Raw genomic sequence first — 27499 nt, forward strand, 5'->3', positions numbered from 1 at the left:
AAAACTGGGCTTTCATTTTTCCATTCGTGAATGGAAAACAAGCCTTTCCATTGTGAGAACAAAAATTACTTAAAATTGGGAAACAGTCATAGTAAATACAGAACTGAACTTACGTTCTTATTCGGTTTAAGCACTAGAGGTCAAGGGGTTGACTTTGAATGGTCAGTCAGTGCGTCTGTATGGAGTGAAGGTGTAAAAAGCCTATTTTTTCAATTTCAAGTCAAACAAGATTTTCAGGATATCCCAAACCATATAAGTACATGGAAGAAATACTGCAGTTAGGTGTTGTCATGGTTTAAACCGATCCACACAGGTCGTCCACTCACACCCCCACACCCCGCCCTCCCCGACCCTCCCCGCTCCCGGAGGGATGGGGAGGAGAATCGAGAGAATGGAACTCCCACGGGTTGAGATAAGAACAGCCCAGTAACTAAGGTATAACACAAACCACTGCTGCTACCACCAATGGTAATATTGATAAGAGAAAATAACAAGGGAATACGATACCACCGCCGAATGAGTTCAACCCCCCCGAAGAGAGAGTGTGCCCTTCCGGGTAACTCCCAGTTCTCTCCCTGGGCATGAGCTGTGGTATGGATTACCTCTTTGGTCAGTTTGGGTCAGGTGTCCTGTCTCTGCTTCCTCCCGGCCTCCCCTCGTCCCCGGCAGAGCATGAGACTCACAGAGTCCTTGGCCAGAATAAACATTACTTAGCAACAATTAAAACAATCGGTGTTATCAGCTCTCTGCCCAGGCTGGAAGTCAAAACACAGAGCTTGCACCAGTTACTAAGAAGGAGCAAAACGGCTCCTGGTAAACCCAGGACAGGTGTTTTGTGGCTATCCCTGGAAGCTGGCCTTAAGGAACACAGTTTAAGAGTATCAGATGATGCAAAGGGTGAAAAGCAAGGAATGCTTGGCTGCATTTAAGCAAAGGGAATTGGATCACTTGTTCTGTATCCCTTACACAATATATTCATAGCACTAATCTAAAACATGAAACCAAGTAAAAGTGGATTTAATTCCATATTATTTTATTCCAATGAATTATTTTTCAAGTATTCATTGTGCAAGTTGTGACTGGGGCTACAGTCTTACTAACAGTTTCAAACAAGTTGTCCGTCTGGGCAGTGGGACCACTCATGCATGGCTTTGCCTATAGCTGCTGGTATTCGCAGGGTCATAGCCAGTTTTGCTAAAATTGTAGAATCCCAGCCTGGTTTGGGTTGGAAGGGACCTTAAAGCTCATCCAGCTCCAAGTCCCTGCCAAGGGCAGGGACACCTTCCTCCAGACCAGGTTGCTCCAAGCCCCGTCCAACGTGGCCTCGAGCACTGCCAGGGATGGGGCAGCCACAGCTTCTCTGGGCACCCTGTGCCAGTGCCTCAGCACCCTCACAGGGAAGAATTTCTGCTTAGTGTCTCATCTCAATCTCCCCTCTGTCAGGTTAAAGCCATTCCCCCTTGTCCTGTCCCTACAGGCCCTTGTAAAATGTCCATCTCCAGATTGCTTATAGGTCCCCTTTAGCTATTGGAAGGCTGTTAAAAGGTCTCCCCTGGGACTTCTCCATGCTTCATCTTTAAAGCAAATCACTTCTAATAATTATAAAAGCTTACTAGGAACACCACCTCCCAGGCTGCTTTTGCGATCTGTTGTGTTAATTATGAATTTCAATTATTTTTCTTCTAATATTTACTACCAAATTTAATTTTGATTTTGTGTGTGTTTGGGTTTTTTTATCACTCAAACATCCTAAATTTCAGGGGCTCACTAAAACGTGTCACATCATTATAACCCATATTATGAATTATTCACAGTAATTACTGAGTTGTTGCAGACTTCATTGTGAAATTTAAAGGACCAGAAAATCTGGTGGTGGTACTGTTTTACTCCTTGGATGTTCTTAAAATAAGTCAGAGTCAACAGATTGCAAAACTATGCAATTACAGTTATTAAAATGCACATTTTTGGCAGGAAGCCACTGTAGCCTCCTATGTTCACAGCTGCCTGTTTACAGGAAAACTGCCCTGCGCAGCCTGTGGTAGCTTCTTTGAGCTATTACAGCTGATGGGGTCAGTGCAGGGGCCTCTCTAAGGATTAGATTCAGTAACTTTTCACCATCTAAGCCATAAGCTTCACTCGAAATCATTTTTGTAGGCAGGAGAGATTGACAATAGAGCATCATTTGTTCCCTGTTGTGCTGATGAGAAGTTCAGGGTGCTTCTCTGGAGACTGTGCATGTGCTGTACCTACTCCTACACAGATTGTTCCTTGGATTAGAGTGTGGACCACTTGGCTGGTGGGTGTAGCCACGTACATTTTGAATTACACTTTTGAGGTTAGTGTAACACACATTTTCCCCAGTCAGAACTGGCTTTGATCATTGCTGCCTTCACAGTTCTCTGAGAGCAGAGCATACTGGAGTATTAACAAAGCAGCAGATGCTTTGTTTTACTGAAGAAGAATGCACTGTTATCCCCACCCTATCCCACATTATGTCACTGAGTGCCCCAGTAGTTTTTTCTTTCTCTGCTTAGTGACTTGGTAACAAAAATTACGACCTACTTAGTGTTAAAAAATCCCAGAGCTTTGGCGCTCAACATGTTGTGCGCAGATACTCACACCACTGCTGGCAGACAAAAACTGTTTTGTCTATGGTTCAGCATCCAGGTAGGACTAATATGCGGCAGCTCTTTCTCTGTGTCTTTAGTATGGACTTTTATGATTCATTTGTGCAGCTTTTCCTAGAGGAAGTTCTTTCTCCTCCATGAAGTTGTGAGACTTGCACAAGCCTTGCAAAGGAGAGGGAGGGTTCTGTAAAATAAGGTGTGTAGCATCTAAATGGCAAGAAACAGCACAAGGAGCACATCATCTCTGCTGTGAAACTGGGTGGTGTTCCCAGAGTGTGGAGTGGCAGAATTTCACATAGGCTACGATGTGAAACAGTCGTAGAAGGGGAGAACAGTCTCCCCTTCTAAAGCTCTAAATATCTGATGCTGTTGGGGGATTGCTGGCTCTGTGAAGCAGATGTCATTAGTATCAATGAGGGTCTGTAAGTCTCCTGCAGGACGAGTGACATTTAGGGATTCAAGACTGAAATAAATGAGAAATCATAGAATCAGGGACTGGTTTGGGTTGGAAAGGACCTTAAGATCATCCAATTCCAACTCCCTGCTATGGGCAGAAACACCTTACACTAGACCATGTCACCCAAGGCTCTGTCCAACCTGGCCTTGAACACTGCCAGGGATGGGGCATTTATCACTTTTTCGATTAGTATTATACTGGCCTATTATATATGGGACTAACTGGTAATACATTAATTTATTCCTCATATAAATAACTTTTTTCTCAGTCAGGTCCAGTCTGTGTTGTTTCAAAAAACAACATGTTAGAACCAGGGAAATATGATGGAGGAGAGAAGAGCAGCAGCACTAGTGTGGGTCTTGAAACACAGGATGCTCAAGGAGATGTTTTGACAGGCTGATGTTACTAACACAGTGTATGCTCCTTTTGCATTGGTGTTGGTCAGTACAGAGTTAACAGCAGCTTTGGACATTACTCCTTAGGATTAAATCAAGGAGGAAGGAGGCAAGCTTGCTTAGTATGCAGCAGGCCCCTGTCTGGGTGCTCTTCCCCATGTTCTCTCGAAATAATCTATTACCAGATCTCAAGAGAAAAATTGCCCCAGTCTAAAGATTAATAGAGCAGCGTGTGGATGTTTCCAGTGATGTGTATGAAGCTCAGGTTTTTTTGTCGCTCTATGCACCGAGGTGTCCTTTATCAGCAGGTCTCTAGATCTTAAAAACTAGGCTGATTATTGAAGAGGGCAGCAGGTAATTTAGGGCACACTGTGTTTTCTTATGAGAGAGGCTTTGCTGTGAAGTGCAGTAATTTCTGTAGATAAATTGTGGTCGTCAAAATGTCTAGTTTGCTTCATAGGGTGAATTTCTAAACATACATCTCTAGTTAGTGGGAAAGGGGTATTTGTTTGAGAGGTGGAAAGGTAACTCCTGCATGTACCAGTTCTTGAAAAGTAGCACAGGACTTTTGCCTGTTCCTGTAATAGGCTCATTGTCACTAGAGTCAGATCAACCCAATTTTGATTTAGTGTAATAAGTAAAAGAACTTAGAGGAAGTTCAGGTGAGATATAAGGAAGAAGTTGTTTACTGTGAGGGTGATGAAGCACTGGAACAGGTTGCCCAGGGAAGTGGGAAGTGCTCCATCCCTGGCAGTGTTCAAGGCCAGGTTGGACAGAGCCTTGGGTGACATGATCTAGTGTGAGGCATCCCTGCCCATGGCAGGGGGTTGGAACTGGATGATCTTAAGGTCCTTTCCAACCCAAACCATTTTATGATTCTATGAGCAAGCTGCAATGAAAATGGAGGAGATTAGACAGTGTCAAGACTGAGTAGTTTCTGAATGCTAGATCTTTCTTGGCAATGGTATTTTGGTTCTGGAGTTCTGTGTGCATGCCAAAATGTAAAGGCAGCTTGGCTCAGGCAAGGCCTATAAAAGCTGCCTTCATTTAATCAGGAGACAAGAAAAATTACCATAATCATTGTAAGAAAAACTGCTTTGGGAAGAAAAGAGCAGAGTTTTCATGCCATGTTATCATTAACATGTCTTACTGTCGTTAAGGTTATAAAGATAGATTATTTTAAAAGGAGAAGGACTTTGCTAAGCTAAGTTTTGTCTTATTTTGCTTGCTTTTTAAATCAAGAATTAAAGGCACTGGTTGGTCTAGATGTCATTGTAAGAGCTTACAAATTCCTTTGTCCTTCTTCCATCATATTATATGGTCAGAGGTTTTAAAAGGAATCCTTTGGACTTCAGCACAACACAGGTTAAGTACTGAGGTTTCTACGGTATCATTGATACGTTGTGTGGACATAGCTTAAGCAAATGATTTAGTACCTCTCTAAACTGTAGCCTGCAGAAGAGAACAGCAAACTAGAGCAACTAGGTAAGGTCCAAATCAGGTCTGAATTTACTCTAAAGATGAGTGTGCATACGTCTTGGAATTGCAGTTGTCCCTGAAGTGAATATACTCAGCTTGAAGATTGGTACTGTTTGAACCCGGTCTCCCTAAGGAATGAAAAAGAGATCTACCATGTGTTTTCGAAGCAGGAAAGATACTCAAGTTTGACCCATAATGACCCATCTTGATTTGCAGATCTGTTGCAGAGATGACCCTGGATTAGAGCCTTCTATAAAGTGTGAGGGGTTTGAGTTCCAGGATTTTCAGAGGGGCATACACTAAAGTTAGTCTCATTAGTAATGAAAGGGTTTTGAGGGGACGGTTTAGTGTTTTAGACCATCATGATTCCTTGTTAAAATACTGCTGTTAATGGTACATCAAACTGAGTGTGTTGTGCTGTGTGGTCTGATAGCAGTACTTGCAGAAGATGAGAATTTAATAAAAATGTGGTTCCTGTTCTTTAAGGAAAGGTTTTTTGTGTTGACAGACAACTGCTGTGCATGTCATTTTCTAACCTTGTCTCCTACAGCTTGGTTATACAGAGCTGCATGCACAGAAACAGAATGAAAACTGCAGCATAACCTGTTTACTAATGATGGTTGTTCCTTTAGGCTGAATGCAAGCGTGGCATGTTCTACGAGATGCTTGTAAAACTTCCCAAACAGCAGCAGTGCGCAGTGGTTTCCAGCATGTCTCCTGGAGCTCTGGAAATGGGTATTTTACTCAGCATTAGAATAAGAGCCAGATCAGATTTGTTTAAATAAGCTCTTTCCTCCTTGATGTATATTTTACTGTCTCCTGTTTTGCTACAAAGTGTCTTCAAGTTGGTATAATTTCCCCATGCTGGTGTCCTGGCCACTTTGCTTGATTGCTTACTCATAGGGGTGCATTGATAATGAGTTTGGAAGAAGTGGTGCTTGAATATTAACCAGCTCTCTTGGATCCCAGTACCTTCTAGAGCCCTAACCCATTGGATTCCTCCAAGGAGGTCCTGGAAGAGACCAAAGTTAGCTCTCCTGAAGTCCAGGGTGGTACTCCTACTTATTGCCCTGTTTCCTCCATGCTGGATCCTGAATTCCACCACATCTCATGGTCACTGCAGCCAAGGCTGCTCCAAACCTTCACATGCCCAACCAGTCCTTCTTCATTTGTTAGCACAAGGTCCAGCAGCACACCTCTCCTCATTGGCTCCTCCAAGCAGTTGCCATTAGTTATCACCACCACTTTGTGCGAACCTCCTGGATTGTGTGTGCTGTGTTGTCTTTCCAGCAGGTATCAGGGTGGTCGAAGTTCCCCGTGAGAACCAGGGCCACAGTCCACTTAGTTGGTTTTAGTAATGATTAGTAGTAGTAGTAGTGTTATTAAAACCGTAACTCCTATCTTCCACCACACATGTGCTGTGGTAATGGGAAATTTTGCTATTTTCCCCTTTTCCCTTCTGCTTCTTTGTGAAATACCCCGACTTAACTGATTTTTCCTCTCCTCTTCCCCCCAGCTGTCAATCACTGTCACATTACTTCGTATCCTATGCATCAAGAGCAGCAGTTTTTTCCAAGAAGTAAACCAATTCCGAAGCTGCCTTCCCAGAGGCTACACAGATTGTGCAGGCTGGAGGAGCTCAGGAAAGAGCAAACTGGACAATAACAAAGGCTCCCCAGGCTGCTTCTGCCTGCCAATCTCTCATGCATGTACTCACACAGCGCTATATATAGGGCATGCCTCCAGGGCTAGCAACGTTTCTATCAGCTCAGCAAGCAGACTTCCTCTCCAAACCATTAATCACAGTAGGGAGGAGGGAAACGGCTCATTACGCTACATCAATGATATTGTCCATTCTGTCTCCTACAAATTACGGGAGTTGTCTCGGTGTTGCATTCGGCATTCCATGACTTTTTGAAGTCCATGATCCAAGAGAGGGAACAAAACTTCTTAACAGAAGTGTTTACCTGTGGGCAACAGAGGTTAGCCAGCAAACTGCATTTAGTGAGTTGAGAGTGCTACAGCAAGGCAAGCTTTCCAAAGGATGGGTTTTTTTCTACTGTTGTATCTTTATTAGTGTTCCTTCCCTTGCCCACAGTGATAGATTTGAGGGACGTTTTCTGTTCTGCAACACTGTTTTCAAGCCGCTCAGTCCATTTCTAGTATAGTTTGTGTGACATCTGTAAGACATCCTTTATGGCTGACTGACTTCAGGTATATTTGAGTAAGAGCTTCTTGCAGTATTCTGGCCTTTCTTAAAGGTCCTGTGCTTTGCTAGAGAGAATCCTATGACTATTTACAGGTACCCTTTCAAAGCAGCATGCAGAGATTTATCCGCCTGGCTGCAGTGATGCTATAAGTCATGTAACTACATTTTGCTCACAGCTTTTAGGCTTGACACTTTATTGCTCTCTTTTCTGCTTAACGTACCTGTAAATGAGCCCTGTACTTTAAAATCTGTATCATCCAGTTTTCACTCTTGCACATGACATGACAAACCTCTTGCCATGTACTGACCTCATTGCTGCAGGGCTCATCTACACCAGTCATCAATGCAAGGCTCTCCAGCTCTTCCTGTGAATGTTGTTTTACATGCTACTTAGGGTGGGTTTTACATTCTACTCAGGGTAGGTTCTAAACCCACCCTGAAGTAAGGTTTAATTTAAGCCCTTATCAGACTTCCTTCCTTCCTTCCTGGCTGATTTTAAGGATCAGTACAAAGTGCTTCCCTTGGTCTTATAATTTCTAACTTGTAGTGGACATGCATATGGTACTATTTTGATGGGATTAAAACAAGCCTGCCTGTTTCTAGAAAGCAGTGCTGTCTCTTCCATAGCAGATATATTTTTTTGATAGGTGACCATGCCTTAAGTTACGAAACAGGTATAATAGTTCAGTGATCACCATGCCTGATGTTGGGTCCAAAGCATGCATAAGACATCTCTAGATTTAAGGATTACCTCTGAGATGCACTGGCCTCTTCCATATCACTGGCAGTCTTTGTAGTGATATGTAACAATGTACTTTGAAAGTTATGATACTAGGAGGAAAATGTGTCTATATCCACATCTTCCAAGAGGTGAAATCGAGTTGTAGGTCTTGCTTGCTTTGAGACTTGTCCATCTGGTTAATTATGGAAAGTGTCTGCTCCAATTGGAACATCCGAGGATTAATCTTCAGCTGTCTCAATATATTCTTGGGTAGTTCTGCTTTCTTTGTGAGCACACAGACATCAGAGACTTTTTTTATTTGGGTGTTGGAGAACATTTAGTATAGTAGAGCATCAAATAATTCAAATTAAAGGATTACAGTTGTAACAGTTGCCTTGGTCTGCTGTAGATAGCAGGTTAATCAGAAAGCTTTTACAGGGCAATTTTTTTTCATCCTTACACTTTTAAGATAGATGTGAACTTAAGAGACACTTCAGCTGCTGTCGTTGTTTCCAGAACTAACAGACCTTCTGTGTAATGTCTCCTGTCCCTACCCTCCCTTTAATCCTGGCCCATAAGCTCTCGGTCAGTTCCTCATCCATCCCCAGGCAGAGATCTGTGCACTCCAGCTGGTCATTGACATAGAGGGTGACACCCCCTTCTCATCTCCTCTTCCTTTCCTTCCTAAAGAGCCTGTGTTCCTCCATTTCAAGCCTCCAGTCATGTTTTAATAGTAATATTTAGCAAAGTTTGCTTTTCCTCTGGGATAATTTTGCTTTCAGTGCAATTTTTCCTACTTGTGAAATAAAGTATTTCACATCTGGTGATTTTAAACCATGCATCAGACAGTGTCTATGAAATTCTGCTAGGTATTGTTGATGACATGCTTCTGCTTGTAGATCCCTGCAAGCAGGTCTTGGAGAAGAGCAAAGGGTTTGACCTTTGTAAGTGCTGATCACAAGCATTTTATGGTTTTTTAGAACTCCTTGTAATGTGTGCAGGGCATTTGGCAAACTGAGGAGTTTTCCTGTGCAATGTGGACTGACAGACAATTGCTGATGTAGTCAGGAAAGAGATACAGCTTGGTATGGGAGAGGCGTAGTTGTGAAGGGAGGTCAAGAGGAGCAGTTGAGAGGGGAGAGGAGAGGGGATTGAGGGAAGATGCTGAGGGGAGACAGAGGTTGGCCATGAGGGGTGAGGGGAGATCATGAGAGGAGAGCAGGAGCAGCCATGGGCTGTGATGAGTGCCCATGATGGGAGATCTTGACGAGAGATATTGAGGGGTGGCTGTCAGGGGTAGGGGTGGCAGCTCTACAGAGTAGGCCATTATGTGGGGTAGGTGACTGTGAGTTGAGATCATGAGGTGAGATCAGTTTGCCCTTAGTGACATGGTTTAATGGTGGGCTTGGCAGTCCTGGCGTAAGGGTTGGACTCAATGATCTTAGAGGTCATTCCTAACCTAGTTGATTCTATGGTTCTATGTTGTGAAGTGACTACAAAACAAGAAAGATTGGAAAATGCTGAGTACACCAAATGGCCAGGATGGGAAAAGCAATGTCAAATAAGAGCCAGTCATATTTAATAAGTCTGATTTTGAGTTCAACGTAGACTTCAGAAAGGTGGCTTCCTCAGCTGTTGATAGGAATATTTCTCTTGCAGTACCCCTCAGACACCGGTAATTAGTGAGGAATGACAGATGTTTGAAGATGTATCTCACCTGAAGATGTATTTCAGGTGAAATAAGGAACATCCCAGGCTATTAATCAGATGTACTTTATGAAACCTCCCCATAACATAAAAAAAGAGGCTGTTTGAGGATGTGTTTCCTTCCTTGGCGGTTGCAGCCATCATGATCTTTCAACCCCAAGTGCTGGAAATTCGCTGGTGTTGGCAGAAGTAGACAAGCTGCAATGTAGTTGGCTTCATCATTGATTTTATGTGGGACAACTGGATTTGTAATTCCTTTTCCTTCCCACTGTTGGGGTGGTTTATTGGTAGGTTAAAAGCCAATGTCAAGTCCTGCACACAGTAAAACTGAGAGCCTGCTGACATGCATCACTGTGCCACAGCATGACTGTTGCAATCCATCTTGACCAATGTGTTTGAAAATTGAACTACAGATAATCAATTGCACTCTTAAAACTTTAATGTCTCTGACTGTGCCATGTAGCACTACATTAATTTAGCAGTGCTTTCGGCCTCTGTGTTTGAGGGTCAGGAGCTTACATCACCTGGCCTGGGCAGTGCCAGATGTGGCACTGCATGATTAATGCAGAAGGCTTTACTTTCACTCAGCCCAGAAAGCATGGTATAGCCCTGCTAAAGCAGTGTTCCCCAGAGAAGAAGCTGGAGGAAGCATCTCCCAAACCATAGAATCCTTAACAATCCCAGGGCCTGGAAGTGCATGACATGTTTCTGAATGTAGAGAATGAATCACTAGCCAGTTAGCTAAAGGGGAGCAGGGGGCTGTGGGAAGGTTCTTCAAAGGAGAGGAGGAGGAAGCACACCAACACAGAGCATTGCTCCTATGGGAAATCATTACTCGAAATCAGTTGGGCTTTTACAGAGTGCACAAGTAGCACAAGGATCCTCAGTAGCTGGTTTTCCACTCCAGTAACGACTGTGACAGTCAGTGAGACTTAGGGCTTGTCTTTAATGATGAGTTTCCCTTTTTTAATTCTGGGGACAAACATTATATTTGGAAGCCGTTTGTATTCAGCAACAGTGACAGTGCTGAGTCTGGTATCTAAAAAAAGACTGTAAAAGCAAACAGACAAGAACTTTGAATGAACCATATGCACTGATTTCCTGTACATGATAGACTCCATTCCGTGTCCTTACTGAGGAAAGTGCTCTCATGGTGAGTGAAGTGGAAGAAGCAGGTATTCCTAGTTCAAGTAGGCTTTGCTGTGTCCTGAGTGTCATTTTTATTGGAAATAGTGGGCTGCCTGAATAAAATCCTTTCTTTTTCAGAGGACATGGAGAGCCATCTAATCCAGTTGAGTGACTCTTAACTAAAGCCAGGGTGGTTTGCAGTCTCCTGTTACATTTCATAGAATCATAGAATGTTTTGGGTTGGGAAGGACCAATAAGATCATCCAGTTCCAACCCCCTGCCACAGCCAGGTACACCTTCCACTAGACCAGGTTGCTCAAGTCTTTGTCCTTGAACACTGCCATGGTGGAACATTTACCACTTCCCTGTGCCAGTGCCTCACCACCCTCACAGTAAAGAACTTCTTCCTTATATCTAACCTGAACTTCCCCTGTTTAAACCCATCACCCCTTGTCCTGCTGCTACAATCCCTGATGAAGAGTCCCTCTCCAGCATCCTTGTAGGCCCCCTTCAGACATGTTCTGTCTCAGGTTGCAGCAGATAAACTTTGCTGGATTCCTGCAAGTGAGTTTGGAGGAGCTGCAGCTGCATGAATGTCAACAAATGTTTTAAGTTTAACGTGCAAGTTCGAAGATAAATGGAATAGAATTAATAAGCATCAGTAATGGCTTTATAATTGAAATAGTATACACATTAGAGGTACATAGGGTGTTAGTAATCATATTAATTATTTGTTAACAGAAAGACAAAGTAATAAAATTAAAAATCAAAAAGCTTAGTTGTTCACATGCAGATCTAGGGGGACGTTTTGTAACAGCAGTAATTGCTTTTGCTTCATCCTCAGGGTGATATTATCTGTGTCTAATTGTTTTTCCTGAAAGAAAGCAGAGTAGTCTAAAATTCGAAGTCATGCACAGCAATTGTAGAGGTGAAAATAACCACAGTTGAGAAACCTCTCGCAGCATCCCACCCCAGCACAGTGAAAGGAAGCAGTGCTGCTGGGAAGGGGTAAAGAGAAATGGAATTACTTTCCTATTAGAAATATAATAGCCTTTATTAGTTAGTCACCTGTGCTGAGAATAGATCAGCTGTCAGGGAGAGCAAGTAGATGAACATGTGCCTTGTGAGCTGTCAGAAGCTGATCAGTGTGGGGTATTTAAATAATAATTACCTGCTTCCAGAGAAATGTTTTAGACAAAAGCACAGCTGCTTTATTGATGATGCCTTTTGTGCATAAAGAGGAATATTGGAGTTTGTTCTTTTCATTTTTCCGTGTAAATGTAATATATTTCCAAAAACTCTTTCAGGAAATGGTGCCGTTCACTATTAAAGCTTTCAGAAGAGAATTATTTGTTCAGGATTTAATTTGATCAAAGTAGGTTAGTTGTAAGAAAGTGCTGGTAGCTAAGAGGGGCTGCTGCTTACATTCAGGAATGGCGATGCCTTTGCCCTCTGCAAGCCACCGTGCAGTCAGCTATCCTGGGGTTCAGTGTGGCACAGCACACAGAAGGTGCCCTGAGCAGTGCCGAGAGGTGAAGGCAACTGTTCACTTCCTTATGGTTAGAGGAACTCACTGAGCACCAGGTGCATTATTCTGGCACATTTTAATAACCTCTCTGGTCTGGCAACTTGATTCACGTGAGGTCTGGGAGCAAGACACCCTGCAACTGGTGGTCCAGAGTGTTCATGGCGTGTGCATGGCTCCTGGGGCCATCCGGCAGCCTGAATGGAGCCTCCATGGCCTGGGTCAGTTCTGGTTGGGGCTGGACTTAGGGAAGAAGGGTTTAGATCTGCAGTATGCTGAACCCCTCCCAGATCTGCTTTGACCTTCACTATTCTAACTTTGCATGTTGCGTACAGCCATCTTTCTTCTGCCGCAGATACTGGTTCCAGCCCACTACCATTCAGCTGCTCCACTTCCTGCCCCTCCAGCAGAAGCTGGAGTTAAGGACTGAGCCTTTACAGAGCTCTGTCAAATTATATTTAATTTAATTTTTGCACTGGAGCCCAGTGACAGAGCAACTTGTGCAGCAGAACAGGCCTCTGGATATGGAGCTGAGCTAGTGCTGGCAGCAGTGATAAGGAGGAGAAGCAAGCCTGCTTAAATTTGGTTTTCAGGGCTGGCTAGGGACTGGCTTTAGATGAACTCCCTTAGGATAATCATATCCTCACCACAGAGAAAGGAAGCAGAGCAGTGCTCAAATTTGATGGCAGACTTGACACTGGGGACTCTTCATACACACTGATAGGCAGTAGAAGAGGTTGTCTGAGACCATTGTGCAGTGTTTATGGTAGTGCTGCTGTTCTCCATGCAGCGGATGAACGAGATCCCCTGGGTGATTTAACCCAAGCTGTGGTATTTACTGAGAAAATATCCATATGTTTCCTGAGAAAATATCCATACACCCATATTTCAGCTACAGGCCTGGTTTGGATGTTACAGGAATAATCGTATCTGCACATTCTTGCAAAGGATGGGGAAGAACGGTACCACACTGAAGCTGGGAGACTTGTATTATGCATGGGTTTTAAAAATCTCTTTTCCTGCCTCCTCTTGTCAATTTATGAATATAATGTGACAGGATATATGAGGATGCCGAAGAATAGAAGAGAAAAATAATTACCTATGTGTTCTGGTTGACTAGTGTCCCACTTAAAAACCCACTAAAGGACAGATAGGTTTCTGTGAGAGGGTGCTTTTTTCATCTTTACATGAAGTGCTGGAAAATGACTGTAGCTAGAGGCAAGATGTTGATCAAGTTCCATCCTGGATCTGGTAGTCTTGGAAAGCTTTCTGATGCCAAGCTGTTGGAAGCTTGAGTACAGGGATGTAGTCTACTAGCCCTGAGATTTGGGTCAGGAAAAGATTACCTCTCCTTCCTCTTCCCCATCTCTCTTCCCTATCTCCAACAGCTTAATCAGTGAAGAACATAGGGGAAATTTCACTCCTTTCTGCAGCACTGCGTGTGGTCATTTGCTAGGATCACTTGGAATTTGGTAGATTTCACCATTAGACATACCATGTCAACTTGGCAGCGAGGAAGCTTTCAAAATGGCAAATATTTTTAGGTTCTTTATACCATCATGTCAAACCAGAGCTTACAACTGAAATGCCAAAATAGGCCACCATTATTTTTTTTAAGCTATTCTTGGGTCCCAGTGTTCTACCAGAGTGTCGTTCTCAGCTTTGTGTGACTAAGCAGTGTCTCTAACACATGACAGCGTAACAGGATGATGTGCACTCTTGAGGTGTCTGATGGATAAGCTTGGAACTAAGACAGTTCATTAACTGATGCATCTTAGCATTATTCTTGCCCCTTTTTCCTCATGAGAAGAGCATTCTTCATCTCGCACAAAGGGGAGGCAGACCAAAATAGCAATGAGTTATTTTGCCTGGATTATATGCAAGATCTCTACAGCACTAACTGTCAAACTGAAGCTATATGTTATTTCAGGAGCTGTTTCTTCAGTGCTGTAACGCTGTTATTCATAGTACCTGTCACTTGTACAGCCCCTTAGAGTTGTAGGTAGTTTGATGAACATTATAGAAACTTACTGGAAAGCATCAAAAATTAAGCAAACACTGCTTCTTACTGGCTAAACATAGCCTGGCTTTGCCTTTAGCTTAGCGCAACAATCTTCTAGACCAACTAGTTCCCTGACTTTATACTTACATTTTTGGTAAATCACTCTGCTATTGTAGTATTGGTACAGCTTTATCATATCTAGGCTGGAAAGGCACTACTGAAAACAGATTATTATATCTATACCATATATTACACATTGTTTTTTTATATATATATATAAGATATATATAGTATATAATAGTATGTATATAGTTTCTGCGATTGACTTTCTAGGTCACTTGAAGTTCAGAGGCTAAAGTGATTTTGAACAAACACTGGAGCACATCTTCTTAGCAGTATTCAAATGCAGCTAATAGTCATAGAAACTTCCTGCAGTTAATGATTGTTGTTGATTCTGGCAAGGCAGTAGTAGCTGCAGAGACATTTGCGTAGGAAGCACTCCATTTCTTAGCATCATTTTTATCAGCTTATCCTTTTATATTACTGCCAAGCAGGTGATGTGACAGGAGGAGTTTGAGCTGTTCTTACAGTACCACCCTGATTATAAAGCTGGGGAAAAAAAATGTGTGCTGGAAATAAATGTGCAAACTCCTGACATCCATTTGCATTGCTGAAGGCTCACCCACATGGGTGGTTTCTCTCCAGGGGAGAACACACAGTTCTGTTAACATACTTTTCTCACTTTGTAAATTAAATCGTTAAGCATTGGCAGCCAGTGCTTTTGTTGTCGCCTCCTGAATTCCCTGTGCTGCAGAACCCCTGCCCAGCATCTCTGACACTATCTGAACCAGTGGAATAACACCCTGGGCCTGCCTGCTGGGCCCCCTTCACCCCAGATGCTCTTGATGCTTTCGGGAGCCCGCTCATACAAATCCATTGGGATTACACAACGTCGTTCTGTGCTACAAAACACCAGGTACCAAAAGTTACTGTAGTTATAAATACTGCCTAATGCAATCTCTGCTTCTCCAAAACTCCCCCTGGCCTTGAGGGGATCTGTCCCCTCCCAGCTGACTCTGCAAGCCCTCATGGTACTTCTCTGTTGTATCAGTATTGAAAACAGTTTGTGTTTTATTGTACGTTACTGTTATTTGCAACTTCAGGCTTTGCAGCTCCCACTACACAGAGATCAAGGACCCAATTTTTCCTTTGTATGCTTCAGCGTACATCAAGATTAACTCCAGTGAAGTCAAACCACAAGTGTAAAACTAGGAGAAAGGAAAGGAAAATCAGTCTATAAACTATTTGGGTTTTATTTTTAAACAGCAAAATTAATGCTGCTGTTCTGCAGACACAGGGTGACCTGCAGAGTACTAGCTCATACGTTACTAATGCATCTCCATTTAAATGCAGATTTTTGCTCCCAACACAGAGCATCAGGGAAATTCTCGCCAGATCAGCTGTATTAGAGTACCAAATAACAGTTCAGTATTTCACTTGCACTTGTGTTTCAGCTTATTCATCTTTATTTTCTATCATTTTGATGCAGCATTTGCCTGGGGGGTGGGGGAGAGAGGATTACATTCGCTATAATATGGCTCTTAATTAATAATTATGTTAATATTGCAAACATCCATGCCCCCAGTGGCAGTCTGCTTGTATTCCTGTACCTATTTCTATTTTCAGTGGTGGGATTCAGCAAGGTATGACTTTACATATTTCAGAAAGCAATCGAGAGAGGCAGTTGAGAAAAGGAAGCATAGGACAGCTGTGGCGGTATCTGTAAGGGGACATGCTTATTGTGACAGTGTTTTGTTCTCAGTCATTTGTGATAACAGTAGCAAGACCCTGACTACTTGGTGAAATCCCATGAAGTGGGAACACTTCTATGCTTTGCAGTCAAGGGGTTTCCAAACGGCTTCCATTTGCCTACATGTCTTCATGCAACAGACATGAGGTGTGACTGTTCAGCCATTCTCACACCAAAATCATTTCCTTTGATACTCCTTGGTAAGGAAGGACTTGCACCTACCATAACTATTAGATCCTGCAGTTAAGAGCCTCCCTCTCAGCTGTCCAGATTTTACTGTGGTTTTGGTATAGATGTAGAAATAACCAGAGAGCCTCCTGTTCACTTAAGCCTTTCAAATTAATGACATCATTTGCTTTTGCCATATATGATATGTTTAAGAAGATTTTCCTCTGTATGTGCCTTCCTCAAGCCCTGCTTAAGTGCAGCGCATAAAATGTACATGAAGTCTTGATATAAGCTCTCTTCTGCTGGACTTCAAGTATCCTAAATAGTACAATGAAGACATAATGTTTATAAGTCTACTACATCATGAATACAGTTATTAAGAGGAATAACTTGATATTGAGAGATGGTGTTTTTGCAGCACCTAACATGATGAGACCCAATCTAGTTCTACTTAGTCCACACTATGTCTTAGTTTCCAGGCTGAAAGCCTGCAGCACAGTGGTGAACACATTGCATGCAAGGCTTGGGTCTCCTTTTCAGTACTGTCAAGTGAAAACAAAAACTCCCAACTGTGGTAGAGGTATAAATATGGTAAGAGTTTCTAAAAACCATTTTTAGGTTTGGGCTTTTTGGTTTGATTTTTCTTAGAGAGCTCGATTGCTCATGGGGTGCACTTTGGTAACATTTCCAAATGTTCTGGCAACCATAAGCTTGATCAATTTTCAGAATCTTACATCCAAAATTAACATTTTTCCCCACGGCGTCCTCAGAATTGTGTATTAAAAAAACTATCTGAAGACAAGCAATAAAATATTGGAAATAGGCAGTTTTAGGGTTAATAAAACATCCTTTGTCCTGTAAATTGTCAGCAAAAGGGATGTCTAGGAAATAATGATGTTTGTGATTATGCTCCTTTGGGAAGCTCACCTGCGAGCCTCCCCTCACATTTCTTCTCTAAGTTATTTCCAACATCTCAAACCCTGACAGATGCAACCACCTGCTAAACAAAACAAAACCTGCTAGAAAAACATTGCTCCACTACCACATCAAAATAAGCCCTGCCCAAGACCATGTTCAGGTCTGAATGAGTGGTATGTTGCAATCCATGAGACAGAAATGAGACTCATTACTAATAAGAACATAGAGCACGCCACAAAAAGCTGACATAGTTTTGGTTGGTTGCTTTGGTTTGTGTGCTGGTGGTGGTTTGGTTGTTGGGGTTTTTTTTCCGAAAGGCAGAAATAGCATTTGCTTTTAGTTCCCAAGTTCAGAGCTGTCAGACATCAAAACCACGCTATAGAACTACAACTTAGTTACCTTCTCCTGTAACCACTCTTGACCCCCATGGCTTTCCTTAAAGGCAGGGCCCCCCGGCCTCGATGCCACCAAGACGTGGTGACTTTACAGATGGAGAGTAAAGACAGAGTATAGCTACACCGGAAGATGCTGTGTATTTCTCTCATCAACAGTCCATTATCAATAAACACACTTTGACTGGATCAGGTATGAACTGATAAAACTTCCAGGCTTTGACCTTGTAAACTTTATATCATAATGCATGATACAGCAGGAAGTTTTCCTAGAAGCAGTAGTTATGTACATTTTCTTAGTTCCTTTACTGGCTTAAACCTGTTTTTTTCACATTAATTACTGTTCATGGATTGAATAGAAAGTTTGCATTTTTAGTGATATTAGTTGAAAGGCTGACATGGTCTAGTGTGAGGCATCCCTCCCCATGGCAGGGGGGTTGGAACTGGATGATCTTAAGGTCCTTTTCAACCCAAACCATGCCATGATTCTATGAAATGTTGGCTGGTTGTGAAACCAAGTACTTGGAGTTACTCCATTTGAGCCACGTGAATCTGCGGTAGTTTTACAGGTCCTGCATTTTTTCACTTCAGCATTTCAAACGGTGATTCTTGCACAGAAGAATCTGGTAGAAAAAGATAAAAAGCTCCATCTAGTGGACAAGGACTTTTTATCTAAAGCAAAAAACAGGCCTCTCATTTTCACTTAATTTTATGCATGAAGAAATACTGCTTTAGAGTTTTGTTTCATTAAACTGCCATGTTATTCTTAATTCTTGCCTTCTGCAGAGCCATTATTTCATAGGCAAAGATGAAACGTTAAGAATTATTCTGACAGTCTTGAGCAAGAAGCAATAAATGATACTAAATAGTGGGTTTACACAGAAGAGTATCCACAAAGCTCTTCCTCCCCGGCTCCCACTTTCAAATTTCAATATATAGTAACCAAAAACGGATAATTTGTGTGTCAACAAATACTGTAAACTATTTAAGCTTCTTTCCTACTTAAAACTGACTTTAAGTAGTTTGTAAGACACTCGTAATTTGGCTGTAACATGGGATTTTGGTACTATTTTTACACTAGAAACTCTGTCCATGTGTTACCTCACTTTTATTAAGTTACCTGTTTACCTGCAAAAGGTGAAATCTGAGTTCTCTGGCAACTCAGTCCAATGCATCAGCTTCTGGCCAGGCATCACCCCACTGGCCTCTACAGTCTCTTACAAAGGCAAACATAACTTACTTGTCCTGGCATTTGTCTAAGAGCCTGCCCAGCACTCTTGCGTGTACAAAATCATCCTGATAGAAGCTAGCACCTTTATTTTAGGTCTGTTTCATCGATCCAGTTAGTACAGTACTTTGTTGTTGTTGGCTTTTTGGGGTTTTTTTCTCTCCTTTTTGCTGAACCTCTGCATTGCATTGCAGTTAATGTTCCAAACTCCCGAGAGATTCAAATGGCAGGACTCTTCATTTTAAAGCAGCAGAACTCAGGTGTTAATCTCTCATTCTAACCAAATACAGCTTGCAGTCTTCAGTTTGTTTCAGGCTAAGAACAAGAGTGAGACAGGAAGAAGCAGCAGCAGGCAGAGACATGACAGAAGAGACACTGAACCACATAGTGTGTCCTGCCTTTTGTCAGACTCTCGTTTTCAAGCCATAGAACCTAGCAAGTTCAATTCCTCCTGTGCAGCTTCCAGCAATGGGTAGACAGCTGCTGTTGTAAACTTGCAGACAAGTTTACTATAGCCCATGTTCATATGCACCTCTTTGGCTCCTTCGCGTATTACAAAACAGAGCTTACTATGTTGTTTTTCACACCTCTTGATCATGGGGAAATCTCCACTAGCAGTGGGCCACATGATAGCAAAGCCAGAAGATTCCTCCTTCAATATTAATGCATGATTTGGCAATTCTGACAGCCCACACAGACTTGCTGACGGGCCTGAACAGTTCTCCCTAGCTGCAGCTCTCCTTGTATCCTCCACAGAAATGTAACTCTGGCACCAGTAAGTTGCTTCTCTGAACCACTGTATGAGCAAGGACTGATACAGAACTGACTAGTCTTAAAAGTGCCTTTAGGGAAGTTGATATGTTTGTAAGTCTGGGGTCTTGTAAGTCTTGTATCTTTGGTCTTACCTTGTAGGAAGTCTATGTAACCCTTAAAACATGTCAGCTAAACTGAGACAGAACGGTTGTTTAGAACTTCACAGACATTTCAAAACTGTCATTGTAACTGCACTGTTACATGGGTTAAACTCTCCTAAAATTGCCATCAGCTATTTGTCAGAGTGAACCCAGAACCAGGTTTGGGTCTAACTAATGCACAGGGACACCTACCTCACTAGGTATGCAGTAGAACATGCAAGTCATTTACTTTGAAGCAAAAGTTGTTGAATAGTACCACTTGTTAAATAACAACTACCAACTAAAGATGACCTACAAGAGTGCTGGAGAGAGACTTCTTCATAGGGTGTGTAGTGATAGGACAAGGGGCAATGGCTTTAAACTGACAGAGGGGAGATTCACTGTAGGTATTAGGAAGAACTTCTTCATTTTGAGGATGGTGAGACAGGGTGCCCAGAGAAGCTGTGGCTGCCCCATCCCTGGCAGTGTGCAAGCCCAGGTTGGTCGGGGCTTGGAGCAACCTGCTCTAGTGCAAGGTGCCCCTGCCCATGGCAGGGGTATTAGAACTGGATGAGCTTTAAGGTCCCTTCCAGCCCAAAGTATTGCATGATTATATGATTAACTACTGGCCTCTGCTCTAGAACTGTTTTCATTTTAAGAGATTATAGGCTTGCTGCTGAGCTGAAGTAAATTCCATGTTTGGAACTACAGTAAGATCCTCTGTTTTGTTTTACTTTAAATACCTTGTCTAGCACTGTTACTTCAGCTGATGCTAATGGAATACAGATTTCCAGATGTGAAATTTTGGGGGCCATTCAACAATCTGCTCCTGTAATAATCTGCTGTGAACTCAAAATGCTAATTTGGGGATTAAGTATTAATTTATTCCCTCTACAGGTCATTGGATAGTCTCATACGAGCCTTCTAATTAATATTTAACATAGCGATTTTAGATGTTGTTTATCTATCTAAGTTAGATTTACTCAGCTGCTTTTTCCTTCTTTGCAGGAGCAGCAGCCTTTACAACAATAAATCTCTTATCAATGTTTCAAGAGTATCTTTGTTTCAAGAGTACCACTCACTCTCTCCTTTATTTCTCATAGCTAACCAGATGCTGCAGTTTGGAACGCTCGTCAGTACTTCCAACACCTATGACAACTCCGGGATTGTAACCATTGAGACGGACAAGCCTTTGCTGTGGACAATGTCTATCAAAATATAGGATCAGCTATAGCTGCCTTTTCTGATTTGATTCAACTCAAATTACTGCAAAATTTTACTGAATTAAAACAGTAAAGCTGTGCCAAAAGACACTGATTTTTATGTATTGAATGAAAAAGATCTGAAATAAAAGTCATTTGAGATCAAATCAACATTAGTAGCAACAACTGAGTACTTCATTCTGGTACCTAACGCTACTTAATCAGAAGACACAAGTTGCTACCCAAAACAATCACAAACAGAAGTGGATGTAAAGGCACTGCTGCTGCTCATCAGGTTAGTTCTGACTCTTTTTACAAAGTATTTTATTACATTGCTGATGTTTTCCCCTTCTGCCAAAAGGAAATACAGTACACAGTGCACATAGTGTAACTATATTAAAAGGTGATAGCAGTAAAGGTAGTTAATCTCATTTCTCTGTCCTGGTTTGTAACATATGTAGGTGCTGGTGATGATTTTTTTTAAGGAGATCAATAATTGAACTTTTCTACTTACGAAGCAACTTTGTGTACTGAAGAAATCACTTTTACTGCAATACCAGTATCAGATTTCCAAGTATTAAGTGCTTCTAAAGTCTGTAATAGAAGTAGCATTGTAACTTCTGCAAATACCAAATGCTTACAGTAAGCTTTCTTCAATCTGAGGAGGAAAAGCGTCATATCTCCCAAAGGTTTTACACACTTAAGTTTTCAAAATCAAAATATTCAATCATTTTATAACAGAAATTTCCAGGTCAACAAATGCAGATCTCTTTATAATTCTGTGTGCAGTTGTCTTACAGAACCATTATCCAAAAAGGGGTGTCAGCCTACCCAATACTGGAAGCAGGCTGATTCATTTAAGGACTGCTTAGTGTCTCTGGCAACTAACCTAACCTCAAACTGTACATCTTACTAACCACCTAAGTTTAGCTGTCTGAATTATGCAAGTTCTTTATTTGATGGAGTATTTTCCCCCTGTCAAGTATATAAATATAACCTAACAGGACTTCCAAATGTACAAAGTTATTATAGGTTATCATGGTGATTCCAGAAACCAGTAACAAGAACTCCAGTTAACAGACTTATAAGTCACCACTTGAGAGGGTACAGTAATGCTGGTTTCTTGCTGTCCAATTTGGTGTAACAATGCTGTTTACTAAGCAGTAAATTAAGCACTGGAACAGCTTCTGATAAAAGTTGTCATCCTTGGAGGTTTTCAGTACTTGACTGGACAAAACCTTAAGCAACCTTGTCACAATGCAATGCTGACCCAGATGTGAGGAGGAGGTTGGACTAGAGATGTCCCAAGATTCGTTCCTACCCCTGTGATTCTACTACAGTTTAAAGAAGTAACAAAACCATCAAACCAAAGAAACAAAAACAGTAGTACTACAAAAAAAGCATGTAATGTATACAGGTATGATCCCGCAGACTTCAAAAAGAGGCATGACAAGAATGTTTGAAAACCTAAACTGAACTGGTTTAATAGAAAACAAGTTAAAGCTGTGAAATCTTTGCAGCAAGTGTCACAACATCTTGTTCTTCATGATAGATACTCAGCCGCCTCTGTTGAGAAAACAAAGTAATCAGTTTCAACTAATCTAGTGTGATCAAGTGATCCACCTGAAGTCTGATTTATCCTCCCACCACTACCCTGTTTAGGACAAACATTACTACAGTTACAGCTTATCTCCTATTTTCAAACACTTATCCTTGCCTAGGGGACCACTCTTAAAGGTATAAAGCAAGCCACATGTCAGAGAAAAGTATTTAACCTGTTCCGGTGCTAGAAATGGGATGACATCAGCTCTGGAGAATGAGGATTTTACTGTGAGGCATTCCTGCCCATGGCAGGGGGTGGAACTAGATGATCTTAAGGTTCTTTCCAACCCAAACCATTCTGTGATAATTGGCAGGGTTAATACGTCAGTACCACAGCTGCTGGTCAACTTAACCCTTAAGTTTTTCATGCTGCAATGTTCATTCCAAAAGGTACTTTACAGAATGCAGTTACATGTAAAACCAGGTTTTAAACATATGCAGCACTCAGTGATGAGAGGACTCAGAAGCTGAGGAAGGCTGAGGGAACTGGGTTTGTTCAGCCTTGAGTAAAGGCTCAGGGGAGACCTTACCACCATGTTCCAGCATTTCAAGGGTGGCTACAAAGAAGATGGAGAGTCCTTTTTTTACAAGGAATCATGTGGAAAAGAGGAGGAATGGTGGGCACAAGTTACTCCTGGAGACATTCCGGTTGGATACAAAAGGCAGATTTCTCACTATGATAAAAATCAGCCATTGGAATAATCTCTCCAGGGAACTGGTGGATTCCCCAACGCCGGACACTTTTAAGACTGGGCTGGACAGGGTGCCAGGATATCTAGCCTAGCTCATGCTTCGCCAAGAAAGGTTGGATCAAATGATCCTTGAGGTCCCTCCAACCTGGGATTCTATATGATTCTATTAATATTTTGCAGCATCCTACTTCAACAACCGACTTCCTGATCCAGTCCTTGGAATCAAGTAATAGCCATCATATTACACTAAGATGTGAAATGTATATATACTAAAGTAACATGGATCCTGCAGGGCTCACAAACATCCTCTGTTTAAAACTGAACAGGTAAAAATGAATGCAAAATGTAGTGAAACTGAAATATGTAAGTACAACCATTTTACTTACACAATGATATTGTTGATGGGGATGTGGATCAGTTTGACAAAGAAACCAATAAATCCCATTATCGCAAAGCCTATTGCTGTTGCCATGGCAATCTTCTGGAACTCTGCAAAAAAAACAAACCAAAAACCTTAGTCTAGGACACCTTGTGTATGGCACACTGGAGGAGATGTGCACTACAGTGACCAAAGGAGAGAGCTCTCTTTATCAAACAGTAATGTAACAAAGGAAGCAGGTCAAACTGTACTGACACTGAGAAACAAATCCACTTTTTCATTAGATGGAAGAGTTTTAAGGGGGAAGGTGCTGCTTTCCACGAAGCATGGCCAATCTCAGTATTTATTCAATAAGCAGAATCAGGAATACCCACAGTCTGTAACAATTCATGGCATATTTATTCTATTATCTTCCCTTTGTATCCCTACAAGCCCTGCAAATAATCCTCAATACAGTATCAAACATGGAAAAGCTGATTTATGCCTGCCACAGGAAGAAAGCATCTTAAGTCCTCACAAAAACTGAGTACTTAACTGATATTCTCAATTATTTTAAGGCAGCAGCCATGAAGTGGACTAAGGTCAACAACCCCTCACAACCCTGCCAGTCTGACAGTGAACCAAAGTTCCATCAAAAGGTGTCATGTGAATAAAGCACCTTAACTACTACCGTTAAGGACAACCTGCTATAGCTAATTCTAGTTACAGCTTCTGAAGCCTCTGAGAAAGTCCAAAAACTTTCTCTACTGTACGTCCAGCAACAAAGTTCTTCCTGTCCCAGTCAGGCAGTCACTGACAACTGTGAAGGGCTGAATGGACACTGCAGAAAGTAACCCTAGTTCCTTTCCAGGCTCCTAAAAGGAAGTGTTTGCTCATTTAACGAGCAGTTTTCTCCACAAGTTGAATGCAATCAGTCAAACTTGTTTAAGTGCACACCTTCTTCCCAGAGATCGGTTTACCTAATACGTAAGAATTACCACTTGCCTGTCTCAAAATGGCTTATTTCAGCTACTTGGCCTGTTTCATACAATGCAATTCAGTACTGCTTATGCACCTTTGTACGTACCAGAAAAGGACACAATCAAGTTTATTATACCCAGAACCACACACTTGTTAACTTTTAGACAACTGCTCAAGTTTAAATCTCACCCTGAGAAACATTCACAACAAATGAATTGATAGAAATGACATTTTGAAAGATACATAGTAAGATTTAAAGAGAAATAAGGACTGTGTTCTGGTTTACTGAGTGCTTTACCTTTCCTGTCAGGCTTGGTGCATCTTTTAACAAGTCGTATGGAGTCTTTTACAAACTGACGGCTGGGTTCCACGAACTGCATTACCTGATCCATGGTTACCTGCCAAGATGAATGGATTTAGTTGGTGGAGCCATGGAAAGAGGATTTTTTTTAGTTAAAGGAGTAGAAAAAGCAGTTACCAATTAAATTTGTAAAGTAATTTAAAATGTCGTATTGCAACTTAACCAGGCATTACAAGGCACTTACACTTTGTAGAAAATACACCGTATCAACACGAGGGCCTACTACTGCCTGCAAAAAAAACATGCAAAACGATGCTTTTCGGCACTGAAGAGGGAAACAACAGCTCCATCACAGTTTGCTTTCAGCTTATGCCCTACACTGCGCTTCTGGGAACAAACGGCAGGCGTCTAAACGGAAAAAAGCCACCCGCCCCAAGAACCCCCCAGGCCAAAACCTGCTGCCGGCGGGCTGGTGAGCACCCAGGGCAGTGCCGCGGTCCAACCTCATCCTTAAAGCGAGCATCTGCCCACCCCGACTGGGACACCAGAGAGACCGGCAGCCCCCGGGTCCCTTCGATCGGATCCTCTCACGTCTCCCCTCCTCAGCACCGCGGCCGGACCACCTACACCTACACCTACACCTACACCTACACCAGCGGCTCCATGGCAGCCCCAGCCCCTCGGGGCAGTGCTGGATGACAGCAAGGGGGCCACGACCGCCCCCAACCCTACCCCCACGGCCCAGCCCGCTCGCCTTAAGCCGCCCTTACCGCTGCCAGGCCAAGGCCACGTCGCACAAACAGCGGAGCGCCGTGACGCTACGACGCCGGACGTGCGCGCAACCACGCCCCTTCCCGGCGGCGCGCGCTGCGTGGGGGCGTGTCGGGGCTGTTTTGGGGAGAAAGCGGGGGTTTTCTGTTCGAGCGCGTCGTGTTTGTGGGGATTTTTGTTCTTTCCGATTCCCGAGGCTGCTTCCCTGTCCCTTGTCACATCGCCGGCCGCGCGGGGTTAAGGGCAGGCGGGCGTGCGGCGGGGCTGTGCTGCTGGAGCCGTCTGTCCTGTGTATGGGCGCCGCGTCTGGGGACGTTTGGCGATGGATGCGCTTTTCAGAGCGGTTGTAGCCGCGCGCTCCGAGAGCCTTGTAGCGGGCAATAAAAAGGAGATGGTACCGCTATAGCTGTAACAAGTGTTGGTTCATAAAGGAACAGGCTGCCCAGGGCAGTGCTGCAGGCACCGTCCGTGGAAGTGTTCACACACCGTGCAGATGAGGCCCTCGGTGCCATGGGTTAGTGGTGGCCTTGGCACCAACGGTTGGATTTGATCTTATTTTCCAACCTGGTTGGTTCTAAAGGGGAAGAAAAACAACGTGAAAAGCATGTTCAGGCTGCGGCTGCCAGCGAGTCAGGCAGCTATTGATCTGTAGCAATGCCGAAGCCGGTGTGAACTACAGGAGTTCATCGCCTTTTAAACATCGGCTCCTGTGGCTGTTCTGTATAGAGCGGCGTGCGGAGCAGCACTTGCAAAGGGGAAAGCTTTTAACATTCCAGCGCCACGGGGGTAACGTAGAGCACTTCCTTGCGTGAGGGGGTAAAAGAGGCTCTTGCTGCCTGAAGTGGTTCCTTCCTTGCTGTTTTTGAAAGGAAAATCACATGTAACAGGTAAAGGAGGAACAAAGGTGACATTTACTGATGTTTAAGTTGCTTTTGACATTATTAGTTTCAGTGTAGAATTCCGTTCTCGTTGGCTGCTACCTTTTGAGTGTCTACTGAGTAGCCAAAACTTACTAATTATTCAGTCAGGCTGCGAGGCTTCTGCAGCCAGATGAAGCAAATGCTTTGCTGAGCTCAACTCACTGTTGGATTTAAGTGTGCACAAAATACTTTCTGGGCTTAACTTTTTTGCTGACAGCCTGCATGACAGATAAAGTACCAGTGCATGACAGCAGGGGGTTGTTGGATATTCCACGGATGTTTTTAGCAGCTGCTGTCCTTGTCTTTGCCCACAGGGCAGGTCCTGTAGTATTACTGATCTCCTCCAACTGAGAGCTTTCTCTTTGGCTTTGAAGGGTTATTGGCGTAGGCTCCTCCACAAGTTTTCTGCAAAGGCCCAGCTTTGAATTGAGTTGTGCTTTGAATCAGACTTCATGTACCACTGTGCCTCAGATGGGACCATAATACTGGTGACCAGTTTCTGCTGGACCTTTTCCATTGGTGTCAGTTTGGCCTCCCATGACAGATTCATGTATCATTTGTGTCTTGTTTTGGAGGCTGGTCTGCAGTTTGCAAAGATGGGCAGTCTCACCACTCAGAGAGAGGTAGATCCTTAAGGAAAGCAGCTGAGGTCCTGCTCGCCATAGTGCACAGCATGCGGTAAGGCAAAGCAGCTTGCTGATCCTCTGCATGAGAAGTCAGTATGTGGAGGCTGACTTTGGTGCTGTTTCATTTGTTTTTACCCCTTCAGTGTCACAGATAAATGCTGGAGACTTTCCCAACAGAGGAAACTCACATTCCCAGCTGTGCTGCACAGTGAGTCTTGCTGTGAACCATCACTGCGATTTCCACAGCACTAGGTTCCTGAAACAAAATGGCAATGATTAGGGAAAAAACCTAAATAACCTGAAACAAGAAGGCACACGTGTATGGAAATTCATGACAATGACTTCTGGTTGGATTAGGTTTTTATTTTTTAAAGAATAAAGCTTTGT

General features: G+C 42.8%; 2 protein-coding genes across 9 annotated transcripts in view; one reads left to right on the plus strand and one right to left on the minus strand.

Annotated features, from left to right (window-relative positions):
* Nucleotides 1-21032, plus strand: part of TPK1 (thiamin pyrophosphokinase 1) — a 285344-nt gene extending 264312 nt beyond the window's left edge. For all 6 annotated transcript variants that reach the window (XM_065665656.1, XM_065665659.1, XM_065665658.1 and 3 more), the window contains one exon: nt 20763-21032. In XM_065665656.1, coding sequence (XP_065521728.1) covers nt 20763-20881 — 119 coding nt within the window. In that variant the 3' untranslated portion in view covers nt 20882-21032. The remainder of the gene's footprint in view (nt 1-20762) is intronic.
* A 1287-nt stretch (nt 21033-22319) lies between these two features.
* On the minus strand, nt 22320-25659 carry SEC61G (SEC61 translocon subunit gamma). Of its 3 annotated transcripts, none has more exons than XM_065665663.1 (5): nt 25566-25612; nt 25040-25084; nt 24793-24892; nt 23542-23644; nt 22320-22427 (listed from the first exon to the last, which is right to left on the minus strand). In XM_065665663.1, the coding sequence occupies exons 3-5, from the start codon at nt 24884-24886 to the stop codon at nt 22418-22420; spliced, it is 207 nt and encodes a 68-aa protein (XP_065521735.1). In that variant the 5' UTR covers nt 24887-24892; nt 25040-25084; nt 25566-25612; the 3' UTR covers nt 22320-22417. The 3 variants fall into 3 exon arrangements, with proteins under 3 accessions (XP_065521735.1, XP_065521733.1, XP_065521734.1); XM_065665661.1 differs by having other exon boundaries at nt 25550-25568; XM_065665662.1 differs by lacking the exon at nt 25040-25084 and having other exon boundaries at nt 25566-25659.
* Nucleotides 25660-27499: the final 1840 nt, after the last annotated feature.

Source organism: Lathamus discolor, chromosome 2 (assembly GCF_037157495.1).
Source record: "Lathamus discolor isolate bLatDis1 chromosome 2, bLatDis1.hap1, whole genome shotgun sequence".
In the NCBI taxonomy this organism is placed as follows: domain Eukaryota; kingdom Metazoa; phylum Chordata; class Aves; order Psittaciformes; family Psittacidae; genus Lathamus; species Lathamus discolor.